Source organism: Lineus longissimus, chromosome 12, assembly GCF_910592395.1.
Source record: "Lineus longissimus chromosome 12, tnLinLong1.2, whole genome shotgun sequence".
Taxonomy (NCBI): Eukaryota; Metazoa; Nemertea; class Pilidiophora; order Heteronemertea; family Lineidae; genus Lineus; species Lineus longissimus.
The window spans coordinates 1,434,622-1,458,864 of record NC_088319.1 but is presented as its reverse complement, the minus strand read 5'-3'; the positions used below and the strand labels follow the sequence as shown (position 1 = coordinate 1,458,864).

General features: G+C 43.3%; 2 protein-coding genes across 2 annotated transcripts; one reads left to right on the top strand and one right to left on the bottom strand.

Annotated features, from left to right (window-relative positions):
* The first annotated feature begins 3,999 nt into the window (after positions 1–3,999).
* On the top strand, positions 4,000–10,001 carry LOC135496748 (mucin-2-like). The gene is made up of 5 exons (XM_064786228.1): positions 4,000–4,151; positions 4,928–5,413; positions 5,683–6,219; positions 7,101–7,176; positions 8,757–10,001. The coding sequence occupies exons 1-5, from the start codon at positions 4,079–4,081 to the stop codon at positions 8,893–8,895; spliced, it is 1,311 nt and encodes a 436-aa protein (XP_064642298.1). The 5' UTR covers positions 4,000–4,078; the 3' UTR covers positions 8,896–10,001.
* Positions 10,002–17,580: 7,579 nt separating this feature from the next.
* Positions 17,581–23,331, bottom strand: LOC135497283 (short-chain collagen C4-like). Its single transcript, XM_064787054.1, has 5 exons — positions 23,022–23,331; positions 22,566–22,629; positions 21,119–21,184; positions 19,199–19,431; positions 17,581–18,686 (listed from the first exon to the last, which is right to left on the bottom strand). The coding sequence occupies exons 1-5, from the start codon at positions 23,151–23,153 to the stop codon at positions 18,429–18,431; spliced, it is 753 nt and encodes a 250-aa protein (XP_064643124.1). The 5' UTR covers positions 23,154–23,331; the 3' UTR covers positions 17,581–18,428.
* Positions 23,332–24,243: the final 912 nt, after the last annotated feature.

Below are 24,243 nucleotides of genomic sequence, written 5' to 3'. Positions count from 1 at the left end.
ATGGATGGAATAAAATAGAGTGGAGTGGAGTGGAGTGGTATGGAGTGGAATGGCGAGAATGCGAATGGAATATAATGGAATGGAATTAAGAAAGGAATCGAATCGAATCGATTGGAATGGAATGGAATGGATGGTGGGGAATATAATGGAATGGAATTGAATAGGAATGTATCGGAATGGATGGGAATGGATGGCATGGAATGTACATGTGTACTGGCATGAAATGAATGGAATATGATTGGATGGAATACATTTCTTAAGTTAATTTGAGGAAGACCCGAAGCCAAAATAACATTGTTCCCTCTTAGACTATTTACCTTATCATTCTCTGGTTTGTCCTTATACTTTCTAATTCTTCTTGGGATGCTCACCTGACCGGCCTGTCAATGAGAGTAATCATGTCAATGTAACCAGAGCTTACTCGATGAAACACGGGCGAAAGTGGAGTGTTTTTCGCATCATCTGGCCAAATGAACTTAGTTGAACCTAAGAGGTCAACCTTGTACCCCTGAAAAAACACTTTAGATCTTACCAAAGGTAAATAAATAATAAATAATAATAGTCGGCGCTTATATAGCGCTCGAATTACTCAATAGCTGGGTATTCTCAAGCGCTTTGGGACTATCATCATCCCGGTCTCCACAGAAGTCAATCTGGGGTTTCAAGGAGCAGCTACAAAGCGCTCATTCTTGAACTCGACCAGTAGGAGAAACAAAGTGACGATTAAGCAGGGAATCGAACCCACGACCTCCGGATCATGAGTCCGACTCTCTACCACTGCGCCACCGCGTCTCCCTTGTGGTACTTGGCTGACCTCTTGTCACTAAACTGTATACGTGTGATGAAGAATAGTAAAGTCACACAGCCCTGGACAGTAAGGTCTATCGCCTTTACTTGACACCGTGAAAGAGCACTGCTTAGGCCTACCCTTAGGATAATCTAGTCTTGTGAAACACCACTATCTTTTGGTAAATTTGATCGGGTCTCATTCCCGAGTTTAGCTAAGTACCTTTGGTCAGAACGATATGAAAAACACATGGCTGTTCACATCGTTCTGGCCAAAACTGATTTCAGCATGTTCAAGCTATTTCCGCCCAAGAATGAAGTAGATTTTTGATGAGATCTTTACCACGGTAAAATGAAATGGGATAAGGTTTATTACTAACCTCGAGGTGCCAGTCAGGGAGTAATTTCTGCAGCGTGAGAATCTTAGAGTTAAGGCATATGTCGCCAAGAGGCTTGTAAGGTTCTCCATTGACCGAGAAAAATCCGCAATTTTTGTTCTCCCTTTTCCTTTCCTGTCTATGTTTAAAGAATTCATCTCTCGTGGTGGCCTTGTCGACGGTGTGGAGGACGTTGCTAGTCCTCGCCGCTACAATGTCGGGTAGGTAGCGCTGGTCTGGCGACAAAGAAGGAACGTGGTCTAAGCAGTAGATTATTTTCCAAACTTAGACAATTCCTGTTATAAAACTAAGACATATCGTACTAATGGAATTTTTATTTCCTACATAAACTCACAAGACACTGATATAGCCACATTTGACTCCAGTCAAAATGTAAGGTGTAAGTGAGATATATAAGCTAATGATGATGAATTTGCAAGTTAAACAAGGAGTATTCACTCGTGATTTATTCCTTTTCAACAACCATTATCTACGAGAAAGCATTGGTTAACCTCTTAGCAATTTAAGCTACGTATCGCGCACAAGTTCGTTGTTAGTGGGTAATATGGTAGCAAAGGTCTTGTGCGTTCACGCCGCGTAAAGTAAACCACTTATGCGGAGACAGGCCTTGATGCATACCTGTTTCAAGATGGATGTTGTCCCTGGCATACGCTATGACCGCCTGCGGCGAGTCCTCCATGTGTTGTTTAGCACTCGCCTGAACCAATCTATGAAAAGTAAACAACACCCTGTAGAATCAAAATCTTAAATTCCAAGTCATCTCGTACCTGAATTTCGGGTCAATTGATCGTGCGTCCAGGAAGACCGCGCTGACCACGCTCGTATGCTTTTCCATCTTATCCTACCTTCCAAATAAATCACCCGTCATAGTGACTGTTTTTTCTTGTTATATTAACATGTTGTTGTCAAAAATCATCCGCAATTGACTGCGGCCATCTCAATTCCTTTTCTTTGGTCGTATCCTTGGAAACGCGTCACCGCGCCTCCAGGCGAGTTACGTCACGCTTGCGTCCGATTCCAGTGACGTCCTTCTTTGAAATGTATGACGTCATTTTTATGTTCGAAAAATATTGTTGCTGACTTTTTTGTCAGCCAATTATCAATTTAGTACAATGCACATCGATCATGGCACTGAGGTATGGCCAGGATATAGTCACATGATCGCTTCAATAAAATTTTGAAAATGCGATCTTGGTTAATCGCTGTCCCGGTCGATGCCTGAATACCCAAGTACATCTCAGGGTTTTGTATACGACGTACGAGTCTCAAAAACCTGAATCTCATGATGATGTTAATATAGTACCCGCTGGGGAGAACCAGGTTTATCTATGCAATACTAGCCTAAAGCTCTGTACACACTGACAACATTTTGGGAAACATGTTGGCCAACATGTTGTCCAGGTGCGATGTTATCGAAAATGTTGGCAGTGTGTACAGTTCGGAAACATTCGGTAACATGTTGGCCAAATGTTGCTCAAATGTTGTCGAAATAATACAAAATCAATTTTGTTGCCGAGATGCTAATGATGTTGTCGAGTTTTATCCAATCAGAAATAGGCCACAAATCACATGATCTACCTTAAGCCATGTGATGTAGTCAAAATGGCAGCCTCAAGCAAGGAATGGTTACTGAGTGAAGTTGAACAACTTATTGCAGTATGAGAAAGTTGTGCCTGTTTATGGGATGTAACATCCAGGGAATATAAAGACAAGAACAAAAAGAAAGCTGCTATTCTAGAAATAGCTACAAAATTTGCCCCATGCTGGTGTCTCATATAAATCCATGGTCTTGTCCACACTCGTTTCTCGGCTGTTATAAAACGCGGATTTTCTCATCTTTACGTCTTCTTCGCCGTCTTTCAATCAGGATACGTAAAATTATGGCAGAGCCACCGACAATACATCTTCTTCTCTTGGAATCTTCCATTGTTTATGAATTTCCCTCAAAAATATTCCCTCAAAAATCCTCATTTCTCGGAAACATTCGACAACAAGTTGCCCAACATGTTGTCGAATGTTGTCATGTGTATACAGGGCAAAATTTTCGATAACATCGCACCTGGACAACATGTTGGCCAACATGTTTCCCAAAATGTTGTCAGTGTGTACAGAGCTTTAGGCTTGGAATAAGAATGTATGGGGTGATAGTGGTCGGTTGAATACTTCCTCTAAGAGACTGCTACTGTAGAGCAAAACTTAAACAACGGATGTGTCGAGGCTTAGAGTATCCCGAGGTCTAGCTAGGCTACGAGATGTAGGACAAACATCCGCCCATACACGTTGAATAATCAGCATTCGTTCATTATTTGACTCTTTTCTGTGTGTCGGCATAACATCATGATTTGAAAGGTTCAGCACAAGTTATAGAAATGCAGGAAATGGTGAACTAATTTGCGATAAAATTACCAAAAGCATTAATTATAACGATTCAGGCTTATATACATGTACTACACGCAGTGCATTTCGTGTGTATTTGACAATACATCTTTCGTAATGTGATCAGAAGTAAAATGCACATGCAGGCTTCAGGGAGAGAATTCGTGATTCCAGAAATCGTCTGCTGAACTATATATAATACAGGAAATAGGCTCCAAGAAGAAGAGTGATGTGACTCATTATTTAAGTAGGAATATGATGACGAAAAAAAACATGAGTTTATCATAACTTCCTTATTTGAACTTATTTCGAAGTTAAGTCGCATTTGCTGAGGAATGGCTACGGAAGGATACTGTTTGAGAATGGAATCTGACAAACAGGCATGATTGGGCTGGGCTATTTTACCACAATATACTTCTTTTTACCACGGATACTTAAAAGGCCGATTCAGAGCAGTTGGTGACTTCAATTTGAGTTCTTCTTTCGTGTTGAGGCATAACTCTGAGAAAGTCTTGATAATGCTGTTGTATTTAACGTTTTGGATATGCTGCTACAACATTGTGCAACAAACAGATCTACAGGTGTCTGCTGGTAGGTAATCTATGAATCTGTCGTTCAATGTTTGGGCCAACACAAAGTATTCTGCACTACGGAGAGTTTTTCAATTGAACAGAAAAACCGTAAGAGGTTTTTCGGAAGGCCGTGGCTATTCGTACCGTGACAGGGCCGGCTGGCCTGGCTGGAAGTCAAGGACCCTACCCACACCCGGAGCCAGGAGTAAAGGCACTTCCAACACTCGTCACAAACAAACACAACCTCAATCATGAATTAGGCCTACTTTCCTTACCCACCATCACCCATGTCACCACGGTGCGATCTATTTATTCACTCCGTATTATTCGCACCATCACGGTACGGTACCTTTCACCGTAACGGTGTTTCTGACGGTGCGAATGAGACCGGAAACAATGCCCCCATACACCGTGGCGGTTCGAATAGCCAGTTCCTTTTCGGAATCTCAAAAACCGTGGTGAAAACTTCTGAGGGCGCATATTTGTGTTGGCTAAAATACCTTAGTAGTTATTCAAAACCAAATTTGTGATCGTTAAGTGGACATCAAATTCCACCAAGGAAACTTTCTACCTCGGGTTGGGGGTCTTTTTAGCTCCAACCTACCGTCTAAACTTAAGTCATACAGGATCTAAAAACCTTTGGCTGTTTTTCTTTTCGCTGAGGTGCATTTTTCTGTTGGCTGAAAGACCTTTAGAGCTCAATATCTGGTGTATATTTATGTCATTGTGGTATTTCAGCGTGTCACCATGACAGGTCAGTCACCAGTCCCATGTTTTTGTTTTCTTCACCTATAGGCAGCCCCGCACCGGGATCCAATTTCAGCAATGACAGTGATTTGATACCGCGTCCCACAGCAGATGGCGCGAACGTCAGCTGGACGCGAAACAACACCGGCTTTCCTACCGCAGATTTGGGAGGGGAGGAGAGTGCGTTTGGAACTGGTCCAAACACAACAACACTTGGAGAAGCATGGAACATAACAGAGCCTCCTTTTGAATTCGAATGGGGCAATGACACAACCATTAGTCCATCCGTAGAAAGTAAAAACGTTACAAGCACTCCTGGTCATTCGGTCACCGAGACCCCAACAGAGTTAAGTGAAAATTCTACGACCAGTACGACCAACGAGGCGACATCTGCCGCTCAAACTGCAAACCCCGCGACCACGTCCATGGATGAAACTACCTCCAGGCCGGTGGATGGAGGCGGAACGACGACTACTTCAGCCAACACAACTGATGATGATATACAAACAGCAATCCCGCCCGAAAGAGGTCATGGTAAGGTATCACCTTGGGCGCACTCTCCGTGGCATAGGTTACGAGGTTTGACTAAACAAGTTACACTGTTGTAATGTTCTTGGCTGTTCCCTGTATTTCAGTGTTTCCACACAATGTGCAGCTATGATTTTTGGATAGAGTGAAATAATCCCTCTTTCAGGGTTCCCAGGAGATTACACTGGGCCTAAGGTTGCGATTATATAAAGTTCACGTTTTCACATGTGAAGTGTCACTGTTCACCTTTCATGAGTGTTTTCTTCATCTTATAGGCAGCCCCGCACCCGGAGCCAATTTCAGCACTGACAGTGATTTGATACCACGTCCCACAGCAGATGGCGCGAACGTCAGCTGGACGCGAAACAACACCGGCTTTCCTACCGCAGATGTGGGAGGGGAGGAGAGAGCGTTTGGAACTGGTCCAAACACAACAACACTTGGAGAAGCGTGGAACATAACAGAGCCTCCTTTTGAATTCGAATGGGGCAATGACACAACCATTAGTCCATCCGTAGAAAGTGAAAACGTTACAAGCACTCCTGGTCATTCGGTCACCGAGACCCCAACAGAGTTGAGTGAAAATTCTACAGATATCTCGGAAAATACAACCACTGCATCGTACAATGTGACGGATGTTTCCACAAGTACGACCAACGCAGCGACATCTGCCGCTCAAACTGCAAACCCCGCGACCACTCCCATGGATGAAACTACCTCCAGGGCGTTGGATGGAGACGGAACGACGACTACTTCAGCCAACACAACTGATGATGATATACAAGCAGCAATCCCACCCGAAAGAGGTCATGGTAAGGTATCACTTTGGGCGCACTCTCCGTGGCATAGGTTACGAGGTTTGACTAAACAAGTTACACTGTTGTAATGTTCTTGGCTGTTCCCTGTATTTCAGTGTTTCCACACAATGTGCAGCTATGATTTTTGGATAGAGTGAAATAATCCCTCTTTCAGGGTTCCAAGGAGATTACACTGGGCCTAAGGTTGCGATTATATAGAGTTCACGTTTTCACATGTGACGTGTCACTGTTCACTTTTCATGCATGGCATGAAGAACAAACAAGTCATTTCCATAGAGCGGGCTGCTACATACGTTCATTATGACACTTCACACATACTTTGTGTTTTCAAGCCTGAGTCAGTTAACTCATGACAAGTGAATCATGACAAGTGACAACATGAACCCTATATAACTTCGGCTTAATGCGGATTTCTCAAGAAGAGATTGACGGATTGAATTGAAACAAATGCCAGCTTTTCGTTAGAAAAAATAAATGTCTTAAATTGTGTACCAAAAAAGTGATGATCCGATAATATATGAAAACGCTCCAATTACGTAATTCTCAGTGATATCTTTATGTTTATTCATTCATGCTATCACATCATGAGTAAACCAACATGATGCGGTTAAGCTTACTTCTCGATGGTGCCCAATCGAATGAATATCCCAGTTTACGAACCACAATTGACATAAGAAGCGTTTCTTAAACTAAATTTAGAGGGGTGGCATGCATTTCTTGCATCCCTAAATTTTACCAGTCACAAAAGATCCGGCTAATTTCGATCTATTGTTACTGGAAGTCTATTCCTCACGCAAAACATTCATACCAATAGGGCCCCGTGCTCCAAAGCACCTGCGGTCTGAAATTGCAGTTTTCTGAACATTTCTTTCCAGCGCTCCTTGTTATTGTTATAGCCGTCATCATCCCAGCGCTCCTCATCATCACAGTTGCAGGTATCATTATCGTTAGGTAAGTTTAAGCCCCTCCCCCCCCCTGTACTCAGATTAACAGATAATATCCCAAACCTAAACAATAACGCGTGTATTACGTTCTACTCATCCCGGCACCAGTGGTTTTCAACGTACTCCGCCTCTCAATATATTGGAAACGAGGTAGGAGAATCAATGATCAAAGACCTAAATCTCAGGATGCGCTCTACTATATCCGGTTCAATTCAAATAGAACTGAGCCGGTGTACATATAGCATATGTGTTTTTTCTCTCCATATAATAGAGAGACCATGAATCTATACTATAATGCGCGTTGTGGCCGCTATTTAGGAGGCGATTTTTGTTTCAAAATTGGGCTTTGGAAATGCGTCGAATTCTTGCAACCTTTGGCTTCGTAGGTCTGGATCATATGTAAGAGTGTCACTGAGGGTGTCATACGTCGAATATCTTCGTGGTTTTAGAATAAATAACAACTTTTCAGAGAGCACGTCGACTGGAGAGCTCCGCTCATTCTCAAAAGCATACACAAACTTCACGCATATTCTCCCTGCCACATCAGTATTAGCTTCCAGCACGTATGTAGTGCTATACAACCTGGTCCATGGTGCAGGGTATTAGCAGGGAGATTAATTATTAGCCTGTTCTATTTTAGTTCTATTCGAGAAACACTGACCTGAGTGATAAGGCAAATTCTGGAGAGTGGCCTACCGGAACATGCAGTCAGGGTATCAATAAACAGTTATGCCAGGATGGACAAAATATGTACAGTGGCCAGCGCTTGCTCTTTGTTTTATTCTTTACTGACTGATGTTGTCAGTTTGAATTGCGTTCTGCATCTCTCCATGCGCCTGGCTTTGGTCCGACAGTGGCATTGGGTACGGGAGTGGGTAGGTGATATGCCTAATATGTGAGGGCCTTATTTGGAACAGGACCTGCTGTCACTGGTCTCAATGCATTGTGCAAAATAGCGTACTCCAATCAATCTATTGGGGGTTGCATGTAGATAGCAGCAATAAGTCCCTAAATGCAGTTAATTTCGTGTTTAACCTTTAATAAAACTTCAGTAACGTTAGAAATCTAATGTAGCTCAATCATCGTGCCCATTTAACTAATGTATATTATATTTCAACTTTGCCCGCTCCATGGGTATATGCTAGTAGGGGTAAACACAGAAAAACGTGTCAATCTATCTTTCTGCGTCCCCAAACAATGAGGTAGAACACTCGGAAACGGAAACACTCAAATACGTTACACCGGATACAGAGAATGAGGTCTACGCGCTATTGTCCAGATTTTATGTATTAGAAAGTGTGCTATTACTCTACTGATAAGCATCGTATTCCTGCATCATCAAAGATTACCCGAGACCGAATATGGACATGGTTCTGAACATTCATAATGTAAAAAAAGCAATTCGAGGCTGTTATTGGGGTGGACAACCTCAAAGAATGTCTAGCTTTCCAGTTTATCTTTCCGATGGTCGTGGCTCGGGCCCACCCCAACGCGAAATCATAACGGTTTTAACCACGGTGGTGTAAAAACTTTTGTAATGTCGCTTATTAACCAATTGATCATCTAATATTATCTTTTTAATTTCAGGCGGCGAGTTAAGAGCACGTACTCGGTTCAGGATGCGGTGGTTGATAGTCAGATGAGGGTCATCAGGTCCAACAAGGTCGATGCAGACTGGGAGTTACAGATGAGGACCCAGTCCTATTATGGCCGCACAGATCCTTAACTCTTAAGGGACTGGGAGTTACAGATGAGAGCCCAGTCCTATTATGGCCGCACAGATCCTAAACTCTTAAGGGACTGGGAGTTACAGATGAGATCCTAGTCCTATTATGGCCGCACAGATCCTTGACTCCTTAGGGACTTGGAGTTACAGATGAGGACCCAGTCCTATTATGGCGGCACAGATCCTTAACTCGTAAGGGACTGGGAGTTACAGATGAGGACCCAGTCCTATTATGGCCGCACAGATCCTTAACTCGTAAGGGACTGGGAGTTACAGATGAGGACCCAGTCCTATTATGGCCGCACAGATCCTTAACTCTTAAGGGACTGGGAGTTACATATGAGGACCCAGTCCTATTATGGCCGCACATATCCTTAACTCTTAAGGGACTGGGAGTTACAGATGAGGGCCCATTCCTATGTTTTATGTTTCCAGTTTTATGTTGAATTGAATCTGTAATGTAATGTACCATATCGATAAATTGTGTAATTCGTGAATAGAACAGACTGTGGTCAAAGGGTCACACCGTGGGACTCTTGTATTAGTATGTACAAAATATGCATAGATCATGTGGAAAAGTTGCACTGAAGACAACCAATGGTAAAAGAGGACCTGTGTGCATAATAGCATTCCGCGAAGTTACTATTTATAGCTCACAAGGTCATTTGCATAAGATATTGATGACGTTTTAGTCACGTGACAGTCGGACATCGACACTTATTTCTACGCATTTGAGCTTATTTCAAAGTCAATTATCTTTGACCCTGCATTGTTTTTAGCATGAATGATACCATAGAGTCAGAGAGAGAAATATTCAGAACAATCATGTAGTATTTCCAACACTCGGACATGTGCCAGATTGAATCTAACTGCCCTTGTTAGAAAGCCTGAATCCATTACGAAACCGCATGTTTGTCCGACATTGCCTGTAATTCAGCGATGGGGAAATAGAGGGCAGGAGCTGCAGTGACGTCATCTTCGCGGAATGCTATTGTAGGCCTATAGTCGATATAACACACGTAATAATCACCCGGAGTCAAATATCCATTCGGAAGTTGATACATACTCGATTTACAATCATGTACAACAAACACTAGAAATGATCAGCTGTCGTTTTTTAGAGTCTGTTGCGAGTTCAGTACTTGTATGACTGTGTATATATCCGTGACAGTCGATGTTCATTCTGTTAACATACACAGACGGATAAACTGGCGGCGGGCGATCTTAATACGGCGATAACAGGCCGGCATCAGTTGATCATCGACTATCGTGAAGTGCGCTTGCGGCGGCAGCATTGAATTCACATGAGGCTGACGAAATGTGCTAACCACTTGTAGTGGGAATGGTCCGGCCACACTATAGCGTTACGGGCACAAAACACTACGGTGACTGTCGGCTACGGAACCTTGTTAATTCCTCGGCGTTTTTCCGTCCGCAGTTACGCTACCAGGGAACTACACAGTGCTTAAAGTGTTCACAATGTATTACAAGACCACTCATTTAAGAAGTCATAGGGACTGTTTTCGCCAATCATATAGCTTATGTATCATATATTCATTTGTGAAAATGTCATGCCAATGTCTCCAGAAGAATGAGTTTAAATCCACCGTGAAAGATATTCCGTATGCAACTTTGGAACGTCGAAAGTTGGCGTAGACGAGGAAGTGCTACAATACTCCAACACTGCACAAGTTTACACTGGCTTCTATTCTTGGCTCGAATCACAGGCACGTGGAAATAAGACCTCAATAGCCCCCCCCCCCTTATCGACTGACAAACAACCCCCCCAGCCCCCCAGGCACGCACACGCACACCACGTGTCATTGGGGGTGTTTGCCAGTCGATTGGGGGGGGGGGGGGGTTATGGGGGGGGGGGTTATTGGGCTCTTATTTCAACGTGCCATTGCTCGGATGAGTCAAAATCCTCTCGCGGGTATATGGCACTATTTTGCGCTATTGTCCCGACATAAAGATCTAAATTCAATCCGCAGTCTCCTACCGATACCGGGACTCATACCAATCTCGACACTGGAGGTGCTGATTTCGTTCCTCGTAACGCCTCAAGTAAAATTTATTCGAAAGACTCTGGCACAAGTAAGTTGCTACCATCTCAGAAAGTAGTACCGCGGATATAGAAAAGGAAATAATTTTTCGATTTGCAAAGAGGCTACGGCGTCACCACTAAGCCCGCAAAAATGATAGCTGCCCCACGCGGCATTTATAGTTCCCAATAAAATCACCTTAAACACATCAGAAAGTGTCAGGTTTTGTTAATTATTGAGAAGATAAACCGTTTTATGAAATAAAGTGGCACTGAGGCTGAATAAGACTTACCCTTACCAGTTTGAACTGGTGAAGCAGTATATGACGTAGGATTATCAAAGATGCCGATATCCAAGATGGCGGCATTTTATCAATTGCAGTGTCTGAAATTTGCTCTGCTCATATGATAACTATACGCACTATTTTTTTAGATTTGGGACATAATACAGTGTGATACAATCCCGGATTCTATCCATATGGAGGTTAACGCTTCAATTGTTTTACCTGGTCCAACTCCACTTTATGGAGCCGTGAATGCCTTTCGGGCTACACACTGAGTTCGTTAACCAACTTCATCGACTATTTTTCATTTATTCTTCAAGTTCCGTTGATGTTCATCGTTACACCACTTGGCCTTGCTGGCAACTGCTTAGCATTCAAAGTCCTCGGTCGAGAGACGCCGTTGACATCAACTAGCATTTTTCTCCGAGCTTTGGCTGCAACAGACAGCACTGTCTTGATCACAGAATTTCTTCGCAACACCATGCGACGATATCACAGATATGTCGGTTTGCTTAATGATTACATGCGAGTTTTTTAATGTAGCGTGTCTAGGTACGCCATTGGCTGCTACGCCATATACCATTTGCCATTACGCCATGGAATTGTTTTTCTGACGCCCCTCTCAAGATGGCTCCCAATAAATATGTTTATTGACATTGGTTGTCCACGTTAATCTATCGATTATATAGATTCAGATAGCAATCACTAAACATGGTGACAGCGGTTTAAAGACCCATGAACTCTAGAACAGGTACAATAGTTTGGTTTTGTCAAAAATGGCAAAATTGAGCCCCCCAGAACCGTTTAAATTCGACAAACCATCGCAATGGCCCGAGTGGAAAAAGCGTTTCGAGCGCTACCGGTTGGCCGCGAAAGTCAACAAAGAAGACGGCTTAGTGCAGGTTTCTACCCTCATTTATGCCATGGGAAAGGAGGCTGAGAATGTCTTTGAGTCCTTTAAGCTTTCTGAGGAAGATCAGAAGAAAATTGACGTAGTTCTGGGCAAATTTGATGGACATTTTGTACCAAAAAGAAATGTCATTCATGAACGTGCTGTGTTCAATCAACGCATACAAAAAGGTGATGAGACTGTAGAATCGTTTGTACGTGCATTGTACGAGATGTCTGAGCACTGTGACTTTGGTACCACTCGAAATGACATGATCAGGGACAGGTTGGTCATCGGTATAAAAGACCGTGAAGTGTCGAAAGATTTGCAACTAAAAACGAAACTGACACTTGATGATGCAATCGAGACTGCTAGACAGTCTGAGCAGGTGACCACACAGATGGAGCAGCTGACACTTGGTGGAGCCAAGTCGACCGTTAGTGAGGTCAAACGTGGGGCCCGTGGTACCGGTATGCCCCAGCGTGGATTTCGTGGTGGACATCGTCGTGGGAGTCGTGGAAATCGTCATTCGTGGAGAGGCCAGCAACGTAATAATGATCGTGGAAACTACCAAGAGTACGACCCACAGCAAACGTGCGGAAAATGTGGGTATGGTCGCCACAAGTCAACCGAAACGTGTCCAGCACGGGACGCGTTATGTAATCGGTGTCACCAAAAGGGCCACTTCAAGGGTCGATGTAGGTCCAAAACGGTGAAGGAGGTCGTTGTTTCGCAATACGAGCCTGACGAGGAATATTTCTTAGGAAACGTCGGAATTCAAGATTCGAGAGATGACTGGACGGTCAATCTCAAAATTCACGGAAAGTCAATCGCGTTCAAAATTGATACAGGCGCTGATGTTTCAATCATAAATAAAGGTATTTATGAGTCGCTGAGGCCAAAACCCGCTTTTGTCCAGCCAAATGTTATTCTTGATAGTCCTGGGGGAAAGTTAGATACCCTGGGTACGTTTATCGCGCCTGTTGTGCATTGTGGTGTTCGATATAAGTTCAAAGTTTATGTCGCGTCAGGAGCTTCGAAAAGTTGCCTGATTAGCCGTAGTGTCGCCACTGGTCTTGGTCTAGTTCAGCGAGTCGAGGAAATCAAGGAATCTGTGTTTGGCGCATGTGGTTTGATGAACTGTGACCCTGTGAAAATCAAGATACGCGATGATGCTGAGCCGTATAGCGTCAATTCTGCTAGAAAGATTGCGTTCCCTATACTACCTAAGGTAAAGGCCGAAATTGAGCGCATGCATGCGGCAGATGTGATTGAGTCTGTCACTGAGCCGACCCCGTGGTGCTGTCCGATTGTTCCTGTACCCAAAAAGGATGGGTCGGTCAGAATTTGTGCAGATTTGAAAAAGTTGAATCAGGCTGTTCAACGTGAACAATATCAACTTCCAACCCTTGATGATGTTATCCACAAGTTGTCAGGAGCAACCGTCTTCACAACTCTTGACGCTTCTAGTGGATACTGGGCGGTGCCTCTTGACAAGGAGAGCCGCCTATTGACCACGTTCATAACTCCGATGGGCAGATTTTGCTTCCGTCGTTTACCGTTTGGTGTCTCCTGTGCTAGTGAGATTTTTCAGCGAATTATGAACGATTTATTAGAGGGAACTGGTGCAATTGTCTGGCAGGACGATATTCTAATTTACGGGAAAACCGTCGAGGAACACGATGCTATGTTAGACGCTGTCATGCAGCGCATTGAGAAATCTGGGTTAAAGCTGAACAAACCCAAATGTAAATTCCGAAAACCAAGCCTGAGATATGTAGGTCACAAATTCGATTCCAGCGGTGTTAGTCCTGACGAGGAAAAAGTGAAAGCGATAGCAGAGTTAGAGCCGCCGAGTGACGTTCCAGGATTGCGACGTGTCCTCGGAATGATCAATTACCTGGGACGATATATTCCCAATTTAGCAACTGTCATAGCTCCGCTCAATGAGTTGTTACATCACGACAAAGTGTTTCAATGGGGACCGCCCCAGAGCGAAGCGTTCGAAAATGTCAAGGCCCTGATTTGCAGTGCCCCAGTCTTGGCATACTATGACGTCAACAAAGAGACAATTGTGAGCGCTGACGCGAGTAGTTACGGTATTGGAGGAATTCTGATGCAGCGACAGGGCACTGAACTCAAACCCGTAGCATTTTGTTCAAGAACGCTCAGCAAGGCTGAGCAAAATTACGCTCAGATTGAAAAAGAGTGTCTCGCGTCGGTGTGGACCTGTGAGAAATTTCGAAGATACTTACAGGGACTTGAATCATTTAGATTAGAGACTGACCATAAGCCTTTGGTACCCCTCATGAACACTCGTGATCTCGATCAAGTACCATTACGTTGTCAGAGACTATTGATGCGTCTCATGCCGTTCAGCTGTCAGGCTGAGCATGTGCCAGGTAAATACCTGGTAGTCGCGGATACGCTGTCGAGACAGCCATTGAAATGCGCAGATATCGATAGTACCCCTGAACAGGACATTACTTTTTACGTGAATGCCGTTATCTCCGCAAAACCCATGACTGACCAGCGATTGGTCGAAATTCGCGAGGAAACAGCGCGTGATGAAGAACTGACTGAAGCCATGAAAATCACGCTTGAAGGCTGGCCACAACATAGCCGTAATGTGCCCGCCTCTGTACTTGAACTGTACAATGTTCGACATGGATTGTCGGTGTCCGATGGACTATTGCTCATGGGTGATCGAATCGTTATTCCGCGGAAAATGAGGTCCGATATACTAGCCCGTATTCACGATGGACATCAGGGAGTGAATAAGTGCCGCGAGCGCGCGAATATGTCTGTATTCTGGCCAGGCATGAACTATGACATTCAATGCATAGTGAAGGAATGCGAACATTGCCAGATTCGCAGTCCCACACAAAGACATGAGCCGATGATATCTACGCCTCAGCCAGACCGCCCCTGGCAGAAAATAGCAGCCGATTTCTGCGAAGTCGAGAAAGTGAAATACCTTGTGGTCATAGACTATTACTCGAAGTGGCTTGAGATAATCAAGATGAATGATACCCGAGCCGCTAGTGTGATTGCTAAGTACAAGACTCTGTTTGCTAGGTGGGGCGTGCCGCAAGAACATTTCTCTGATAACGGCCCGCCATTCGATTCAAACGCGTTCAAAGACTTTGCCAATGAATATGGCATAATGCTGACCACAAGTAGCCCGCATAATCCACAGGCCAATGGCCAAGCCGAAAGTGGAGTCGCTATCGCGGAAAGATATCGCAGAATGATCCAGTGAAAGCACTGATGGTGTACAGGGCAACACCAGTTGTCTCAACAGGACATAGTCCTAGTCGTCTAATGATGGGACGTGAGATGAGTACAACATTGCCGATACTCTCAAAGACACTAGCACCTCATTGGCCTGATCGCGAAAGACTGTCAGAGAATGTAAAGAACACGCAAATGAACTATGAAAAACAGTACAATAGGAGGCATGGAGTTAGGCCTATGCCTGAACTAATGCCTGGTGATCGGGTCCGAGTCAAGTTGGACAATGAGTCCAAGTGGGGACAGCCCACTACCGTCGTTAGACAGCACGAAACCCCTCGATCCTATGTCGTGCAGTCACAGTCAGGAAGGGAGTATCGTCGAAATCGCCGCCATTTACAACTTCTCCCGAAGACAAATGGCAGCAACAGCAAGGACAAAGCTTCGGACTCGTCCGAGTCACAACCAGCCGTATCGGTACATACAAATGTACAGCCAAGTATACAGCCGAATCCAGTACGAGAAACCCCAGCGTCGACTCCGAGTTCGAATGCCGAATCGTCAATGTCACAACCAGTGACTACGAGATCCGGGAGGACTGTGAAGCCTCCAGGTTGGCAGAAAGACTTTGCGAAATAGACGCTATAACATTTTAGGCCTATTATATTTGGGTCATGCAACCGGCTGTGCTGGGTCGAAATACCCGTCGGTGTGCGGCAGGGGACGGGCAGTCTACCCCTAACCTGCAGTGTAGGCTTTGCTTTGGAGAAAGAGTTCTTTTTATATCTTTCATACTTGTATGTTGTGTGTGTTATTTTTGTGTGACCGTTGTAATTTCTGAGTTTAAAAGAATTGATAAGTTTGGTTGAGAGTTAACTGGTTTCAGTTTACCAGTGTGATTTTAGGACTTTGATTATACCAAAAATCTGGTATGTTATGACATTTAGTTTTCAAGCTTAAAAACTTTAAAGGGGAGATGTCTAGGTACGCCATTGGCTGCTACGCCATATACCATTTGCCATTACGCCATGGAATTGTTTTTCTGACGCCCCTCTCAAGATGGCTCCCAATAAATATGTTTATTGACATTGGTTGTCCACGTTAATCTATCGATTATATAGATTCAGATAGCAATCACCAAACATAGCGTATCCGTATATTAAGACCATTAAGTCGTTTGCCAAGACTGCGTCCATTTACATTACAGTGTGTGTCGGGGTGGAACGATTCATAGCTGTGTGTCGCCCCTTGAGTGCGTCTTCGCTTTGCACCAAGAGGAACGCGTATATTGCTTTAGGCTGTATCTTCGGCGGTGCCCTTGCGTACCGTTTCCCCATTCCCTTTGGCTACACTATCGACTATCGTTACGACCCCTGTGTTGGAAGAACGAGGCCCTTGTATACCTATACAGAACTATACGACCATCCCATTTATTATTTTGGTTACATAAATATCCTTGCAATATTGGTGAAGTTGGTTGTTCCCTGCTCAATTCTGGTATACATCACAATCTCTGTGATAAAAACCCTAAACCACACCAAATTCAACTCGTTGAAAAAGTCAGAAAACCGGAGGACGAAATACGGCCACAATTCGTGTGGTGGCAGTGGTGATTGTGAATATCATACTGGAGACTCCGGGCAGTGTATATGATGTACTGGGCATCATCGAAAGATTTTCACCTCTGTACACCTCCGACATCGTCTACGCATCCCTAAAGTATCTTGGTGCTTTTATGGTCGATTTAAATTGCTTTGTTAATTTTTTTATTTACTGCGCAACTGGAAGACAGTTCAATAGAGGTTTGATGGAGCTGTTCGGTTTTGGTAACGACAAAAGCAGACGACAAGTTTAGAGAATAACACCAGAATGAAACAGGGCAATGTTCGACCTCCTGATTATTAGGCCCGAAGCTATCTACTGTAACCTGGGCTCCCGACCCCACTCTTGCTGCGGTAGGCCAGGTTATAAAAATCTTTACCACAATTCGTATGTGAACTTTTCTAAAAACGTAACGAAAATTTTTATCTGCAAATTTTATTTCAGATAAAGACCGTGTCCTATTCTTTTTGACCCTCAAGCCTTGGATCCACTCCGCCGACCCCGCGGATTCCGTAACACCAATCAGGGGAGACGCTGATAGTTCAGAATGTATCCTTGTTGACTCCTAAGTGGTGCAGAAATCAGAACTGCGTGACTACACAGTGCCTGCCAAGTTGATGAGAGAAAAGAATGTATCGTAGTAGTGAGGTTATTCTTTATTTTTCTAAGTGACTACAGTTGATATGGTTAACAATAATGCATACAGTGTATTTTGATTCTTTACAACAATGAAAGAAAAGTCATTCTCATGTAATATGATACACTAAAGTGTGTAATTGACCAGGTGATTTTTGCAGCTACTTTCTATTCAAGCACTTTAACTCTAACTTCACTGATATAAGACCTGTTGATCAATTACAATAATCAAATGGAAATAAGGGTTAGGTAGGAACATGACGTCATGAGCATCGGACGACTTCAAGTGTTGTCAAAATTGTCTGTTGTCTAGGTGTTGTTCGAATTAACATTTTGAATGGCATCGAATGGTCACAAAGAAAATGTCCTTGGTTTCGAACCGGCCTTAGGTCATTGAAACTGGAGTATGTATCTGTGTTGTACATCATAATAACAAGGACTGAAGAACATATAATAAAGGACAGTTTGCAAAACTGTATGTCATTCATTAAACATTTATAAGCTCCGCCTATTAAAGTCCCACAATAGGTTCCAACCTTCAAAATGTTCGATGGCAATTCGTTGCAATAACCCCCCCCCCCCCCCCGGCCTAAAAAAGGTTTAAAAGAAAGAACGATTCCTTGTTCTTATATGTTCTTCGAGATGATTCCTAACCAGTGCAGAAGTTTGAAATACCCTGGATTGTCTGGGATCAATTGATTCTATTATTCGCTTTAAGCTAAAGCTATTGACACTCTTGGTCTCAATATAACCATACCATCATCCGTCAGATTACAATAGTGCCGGACACGCCTTCCAGGGGGACATTTTCTACTTCTACACCGGCATCACCATAACCTGTGTGACACTATTTCGTGCAAACGACGCATGTTAGTTCATAACCTTGCACATACGGCTTACACGGCAGTGAACCGCATATACCTTGAACATGGTACATCAATGCGCCACCCTCACTCTTGGCGCCACCTTCGCTACCAGATTCAGGGGCGTTGTCCACGCATGCAAACTCTGTCCTTCCCTTCCTGTCGAACTGCTCAGACATCAGATATCCCCAGTACTCCATGGTCCAACCGGGAACACATTCTTTCGTGCCAGGTATCATGATCTGAAACGACGGACATAGGGAAGTTGTTATTTAGTAAAGTATGTCTCCTTTGTCCAAATGTCATAGGGACATAACGTGTGATTGAACACCATTCTCAGCAGCAAGCAATTTTGATAATTGTGAGACGAACGAGTCATTTATTGTCACAGGCTAATGAAAAAGGACCCTACTTTTGACTTAATGCAGTTGAAGAATGGCCCGAATTCAAGATTAAAAGGACGCAATGGGTCTGTATTGTAAAATCAAGTGATATAATGAGATGGGACCTGCGTCTTGAAAGCTTTTCTGGAAAATCAGGTCCCCTACTGACTGAAAATCTTAGTGTCGTCGAACTTGGAAAATCTTAGACCGGGGTTATTTTGGCGGCCTAAATGTACCCCTTACTTCACAAATCTGCTTTTACAAAAAGAAGATAGATGTGGGCGGCTTATAAGTCTTTGAGATGAATAAGAGGATTGTAATTTTCGTCGTTTTGTAAATATTTGAAGCATATTCGACGGTCAGAAAGTTACCTTGGCCGGTCTTGTACTTTGACAAACTGCGCACTTTACGTCCGAGTACTGCAAGGCGTTTGGTTTAGCGTTAGCTGTGTTGAATATACTCCCAGTCGGTCTAAGTTCCACTCCGTAAATATACCCAGTATTTTCTGAAGCGGCTGTGTAAGTGGCATATTTTGGTTTGTCAGTCAGACAGACGTAGCCAGCACCACCACCGGTGTAACCGTTGAATTGACCCCCGGCATAGCCTACAAATGAGATAGCATGAAATAGAAATTTGCTTTCATTGTATGACCAAAACATGCATTGAAGAAATGGAAAACTTACATACTCCAACACACGGGTCCCTCTATTGTCAGATTCGGATTAAGCTCTTCTTCGGCCCCACAGCTGGCACGAAGTAAATGTGTATCAACTTGTACATCCGTCGACCAATTGATTAGCAATTCAAAATGGGTCCAGACCTATCAATTAGACGCGAGTATGTTTATAACTATCAAGTACATATTTGGAGAGGTATTGAAAAAATATTTGCTGTGGCAAGTCTACAGATATTAAGAAATTATTTGATAAAAAAATTAATTTTGAATTTTGCTAATTTGGCAATAGGGTGCTTTGAGATTTTTCCGCCAGTTGTTTGAAAAGAGTGGAAATATCAATGTCTGTCCAATTTGTCGATTATCAAAAATAATTTCCGTGGTCAACTACCAGTTTACTTTTCACCATTTACTTGCCCGACTGCCCGGAATATCATATCAAAATTTCAGATTCACAACCCCACGCAGTATTTGATGCGTCGCGGTCAAACATTGACAATTGAACTGCTAAAAGGCTTAAAAATCGATAGTGGTCTTGCCTCTGGCTCTGGAAACAGAGGTTGAATGTGAAGACCATGCACCGCCCCACGCATGCGGAGGCCGCCACTGGCACTGTTTTAAGATAATATGGCGCCTCATACTGTGACAGGGAGATATGAGACAAGACCACTAATGAATATTCATAGGTTGGAGGGTCCAGGCCTATCTATTAGACGAGTGCATGTTTTTTACTCTCAAGTACATATTTGGAGAGGTATTGAAAAAATATTTGTTGTGGCAAGTCTACAGATATAAAGAAATTATTTGATGAAAAAATTAATTTCGAATTTTGCTAATTGGGTAATAGGGGGCGTGTTTTGAGTTTTTTCTGCCAGTTGGCTGAAAAGAGTGGAAATATCAAAGTCTGTCTAATTTGTCGATTAAAAAAAAATTTCCGTGGTCAATCACCATTTTATTTTTCACCATTTACTTGCCCGACTGTCCGGAATAACATAATCTAAATTTCAGATTCACAACACCACGCGTTCTTTGATGCGTCGCGGTCAAACATTGACAGTTTAACTGCTAAAAGGCTTAAAAATCAATTGTGGTCTTGTCTCATATTTCAGGACTTTAGTAAATTAATGGTGGTATCAAACCTTGTGGCAGAGAGTGTAGAAACTGCCTTTGGTCCTTATAATATATATGAGACATTTTGTAAAAGCATTTTAAACATAGCGATCGGGTATATATCAAGAGTTCCAGCGAAGTTAATAAATCTACCTTCTTGGTTCTTGGTCCTTTGCTTCAATCCGTCAATGCTTTTTCTGGAGAATTCAACGGCGGATTTGGACTAAAATTCGATTCGATTCACTTCAGGATTCGAGTGTGAGTTCAGAGTTCCACAGAATTCCCTTGATACTCAAGAAGGTTGGCCAGTGTGCAACACCAGGTAGGGTGGCCCTATCGAAACCCTTTGCAAAGTCTTGGATAACGTATGGTGAATGCTTCCAAGTTAGGGTGGTAAGCTGGCAAGGTAGGGTGGGCCGCCGCCCTGTCAAAAGGGCTTGTAGAGAACACTAGGAGTTGCGAGTGAAGCCCGCTAATGATGCGAGTTTCCCTTTAAGCTCTTACTTACCCGAGTACACAAGTTCAGCATCAGCTGGGCATGTTGTTCTACCCCACCGGATGTAGGTGGCGCCACCTGTAACATAATAAACAATTCCTTAAAGTCTCTGTCAAGTAACAGGTGTCGCTACCTGTGCTCTTATAATGAAACCTGTTGGAGCTGGTATAATCCCGGGGTATAATTTAGGTGTGAAAGTAGTTATCACAATAGCGTGATCCGGTCTAGAAAATCTCCAGTCACGCATGCACCTGTGATAAACATTTAGCTTGAAGCCATTTTTCAGTTAGATTGACACAATTCACACGCTCGTATTAAACTTTCCCCCAGATTTAATCGGCGAGGAACGCTTTCACAACCAAATAGATTCATCCAAGCCTGTCAAACCATGAAATTTTCGTTGTGCTGTACGTTGCACGTCCAAAGTCCGCTCGCGATATTCGCCGGCGAAATTCACCCTACAGTATTTCGCCTGCGAAATCTGTCCGAAAATCGACCGGCGAATGTGAGGCGATAATATGAAATCGCCAGTATGTCAGATGCGAAATTCGCCCACATCGCGCCTATTCTTCGATTTCGCCCCAAAAATTACTCCAGGCGATAATGGAGCGATTTTACGAAATTGGTGGCTCTTGCATGCTTGTCCGATTTTCCAAACGATTTTGCAACGACTTTCGCCTTGTAAAATGTTTCATCGGCGGAAAAATGCAGTCACGTGATGTAAACAAATCGGGTCATACTAAACAGCGTCCACCAGGTTTAAACACATACGTGTATATACATTAAAGCCATCAAAGTAAAATCTAATGGTCATAAACGAAATAAGCATGAAATTTTCAGGAAATGTGTTTTTTATGGTGTACGTATTACGTTTTGGCCACAAAATTTAATTTTGATGACTTTATACCCGACTTTAAACCTGGTGAACGCTGGTGGGCGCTGGTGGACGCTGTTTAGGATGACCGGATACTACAACGATCTTGATTGGTTTGCTGAGTCTCGGAAACATAAGCCTAACTATGATTAGCTATATGATTCGGTATATTCCGCCACAATCCTTCGGAATGCATACCATAATACTAAGAACCTCAAACCTCTGTGCCAAATTTGTGTAGCTCCTCGTGGATAGATGTGATGTATATGATTACTGGAGTCAGGTTGACCGGGAATTCCAGTTTGTGTTTTTGTTCGGTCTGCTAGCAGCTGATGTGGGAATTCGCATATTAAAACACATAAATATTCGCTTCGTTCCGATGGTTGGTGAGAGCGAATTAGCCGCGATTATTTTTTTCGCCTGCGATTTTTATTCAGTTTGAATTTTCGCCTGATCATGATAGAATCGCCGAAGCAGGGAGCGATTTGGAGGCGAATGAGTGGCGAATTTTCGCCCCGATTCGCGTGCTGACTTTGGACGTAGGTCCAGAATTTTTTAGAACGATATGCAATCCTACAAACTTACCAAGACTGGACGATGAACTGGAACCGCCTGACTCTCGCTTCTGTCTTCCAAGGCCTAGAACATCCTGCAACATAATTTATAACTGTTTTACACGATTTTACAAATGACGGCGAGCCCACACGGGCCTTGCTCATAACATATCGGACCGTGGCAAAAATTATGAAAAAGGGATATCATCGAGGGGAATTGTTTGATATTTGCAATGGAATATAGTTGATTCTTTAACATCAAAAGATTGTCTATCGAGACTTAATGTCATAGTTTGGTAAGTTTTTCAACTTTCTTGAAATAGCGATTAAACATAATTTTGGTGACATGGTTATAAACGTGGGAGCAACATAAAATGCGGAATGGTTGGCCACAAACTGGCACGGTGAGGATGGGCAATGCAATCAATAGCCTCATCTTTAAATGATTATTTCCTCGAAGATTAGAAAGAGATGAGTTGAAACTTACTGCCAACTTCACGTTATCCTTCTTCAGAATATGATTCACATTGACACTGAGCAATACTAGCCAGCCGAACATGGCAAATATTGCTCCACCGACCAGGACGTTTTTGCAGATCCCGACTTTTCTGGACGTCATCTTGAACGGCTGCGCGATTAACGGAACACAGGATTGAAATACGGCGAGGGTGGCAAATGACGTGCGAACCTCTTCCCTTCAGAACCTAGCTTCACAAATGATATGTTTCGCCAGTTGATTCGATATTTCGTTCTCTGACAACCAGTAATAAACAAACTGAACGTGATTTAAAGAACGAGTCTGGGTATAAAAGGCTAATCGCGACCCCAGTTCTCCAACTGATTAGGTTGCTTCCAGGCCTCCGACAGTCATAATTAAATTATCCCAAATAACTTTGTCAATAGACTGTGGAACCTCTTCATAAGTGTCAGTCATGTCTATGAATATCTAATGAACATCATACTCAAAGCTCGAATCCTGTCTTGCAGCCAATAGCAGGGAAATTCAATTATTAGGGGGTTTCCTTTCAATATTTTGAATGTGAGTGACAGCTACTAGCCTGACGTATAAGCCCGCCTCCACTAGCCTATACGAATCAGGATGCTGCACTGAGCACTCCAACATTTTGCTGGCTGCCAGGAAAACTTCAAAGCCGTGCAATTTAGGTTATCACAGTGGGTACTTGAGTTTGCTAGATAAGCTGTCGGCATCAATTAGTGAACTCAAGCAGTTGATTCAATGCAGACGGGTGCTTTACCAAATGATTGGAAAATTGCCAACGTTGTACCAAGAAGGGTGACAAGCACTTGGTTTCAAATTATAGACCTGTGTCTCTCTTATCTGTGGTTTCTAAAGTAATGGAGCGTTGCATTTATAACAGTATTTATCCAGATCTAAGTCCATTAATCTATAAAGGTCAGCATGGTTTTTGTAACAGGCGTTCCACCACCACTCAACTAGTTCAATTTCAGCATAGACTGGGCCAGGTTTTAGACAGTGGGGGTCAGACTGATGTTATTTACCTAGATTTCGACAAGGCGTTCGATTCCGTCCCCCACTGCCTCTTATTACATAAGATTCGTTCATTTGGAATATGCGGACGTCTCCTGACTTGGTTAACATCTTACCTTACTAACAGAAAGCAAAGAGTTATAGTCAATGGCTCGGAGTCGTCACTCCCAGATGTATTGTCAGGTGTGCCTCAGGGGTC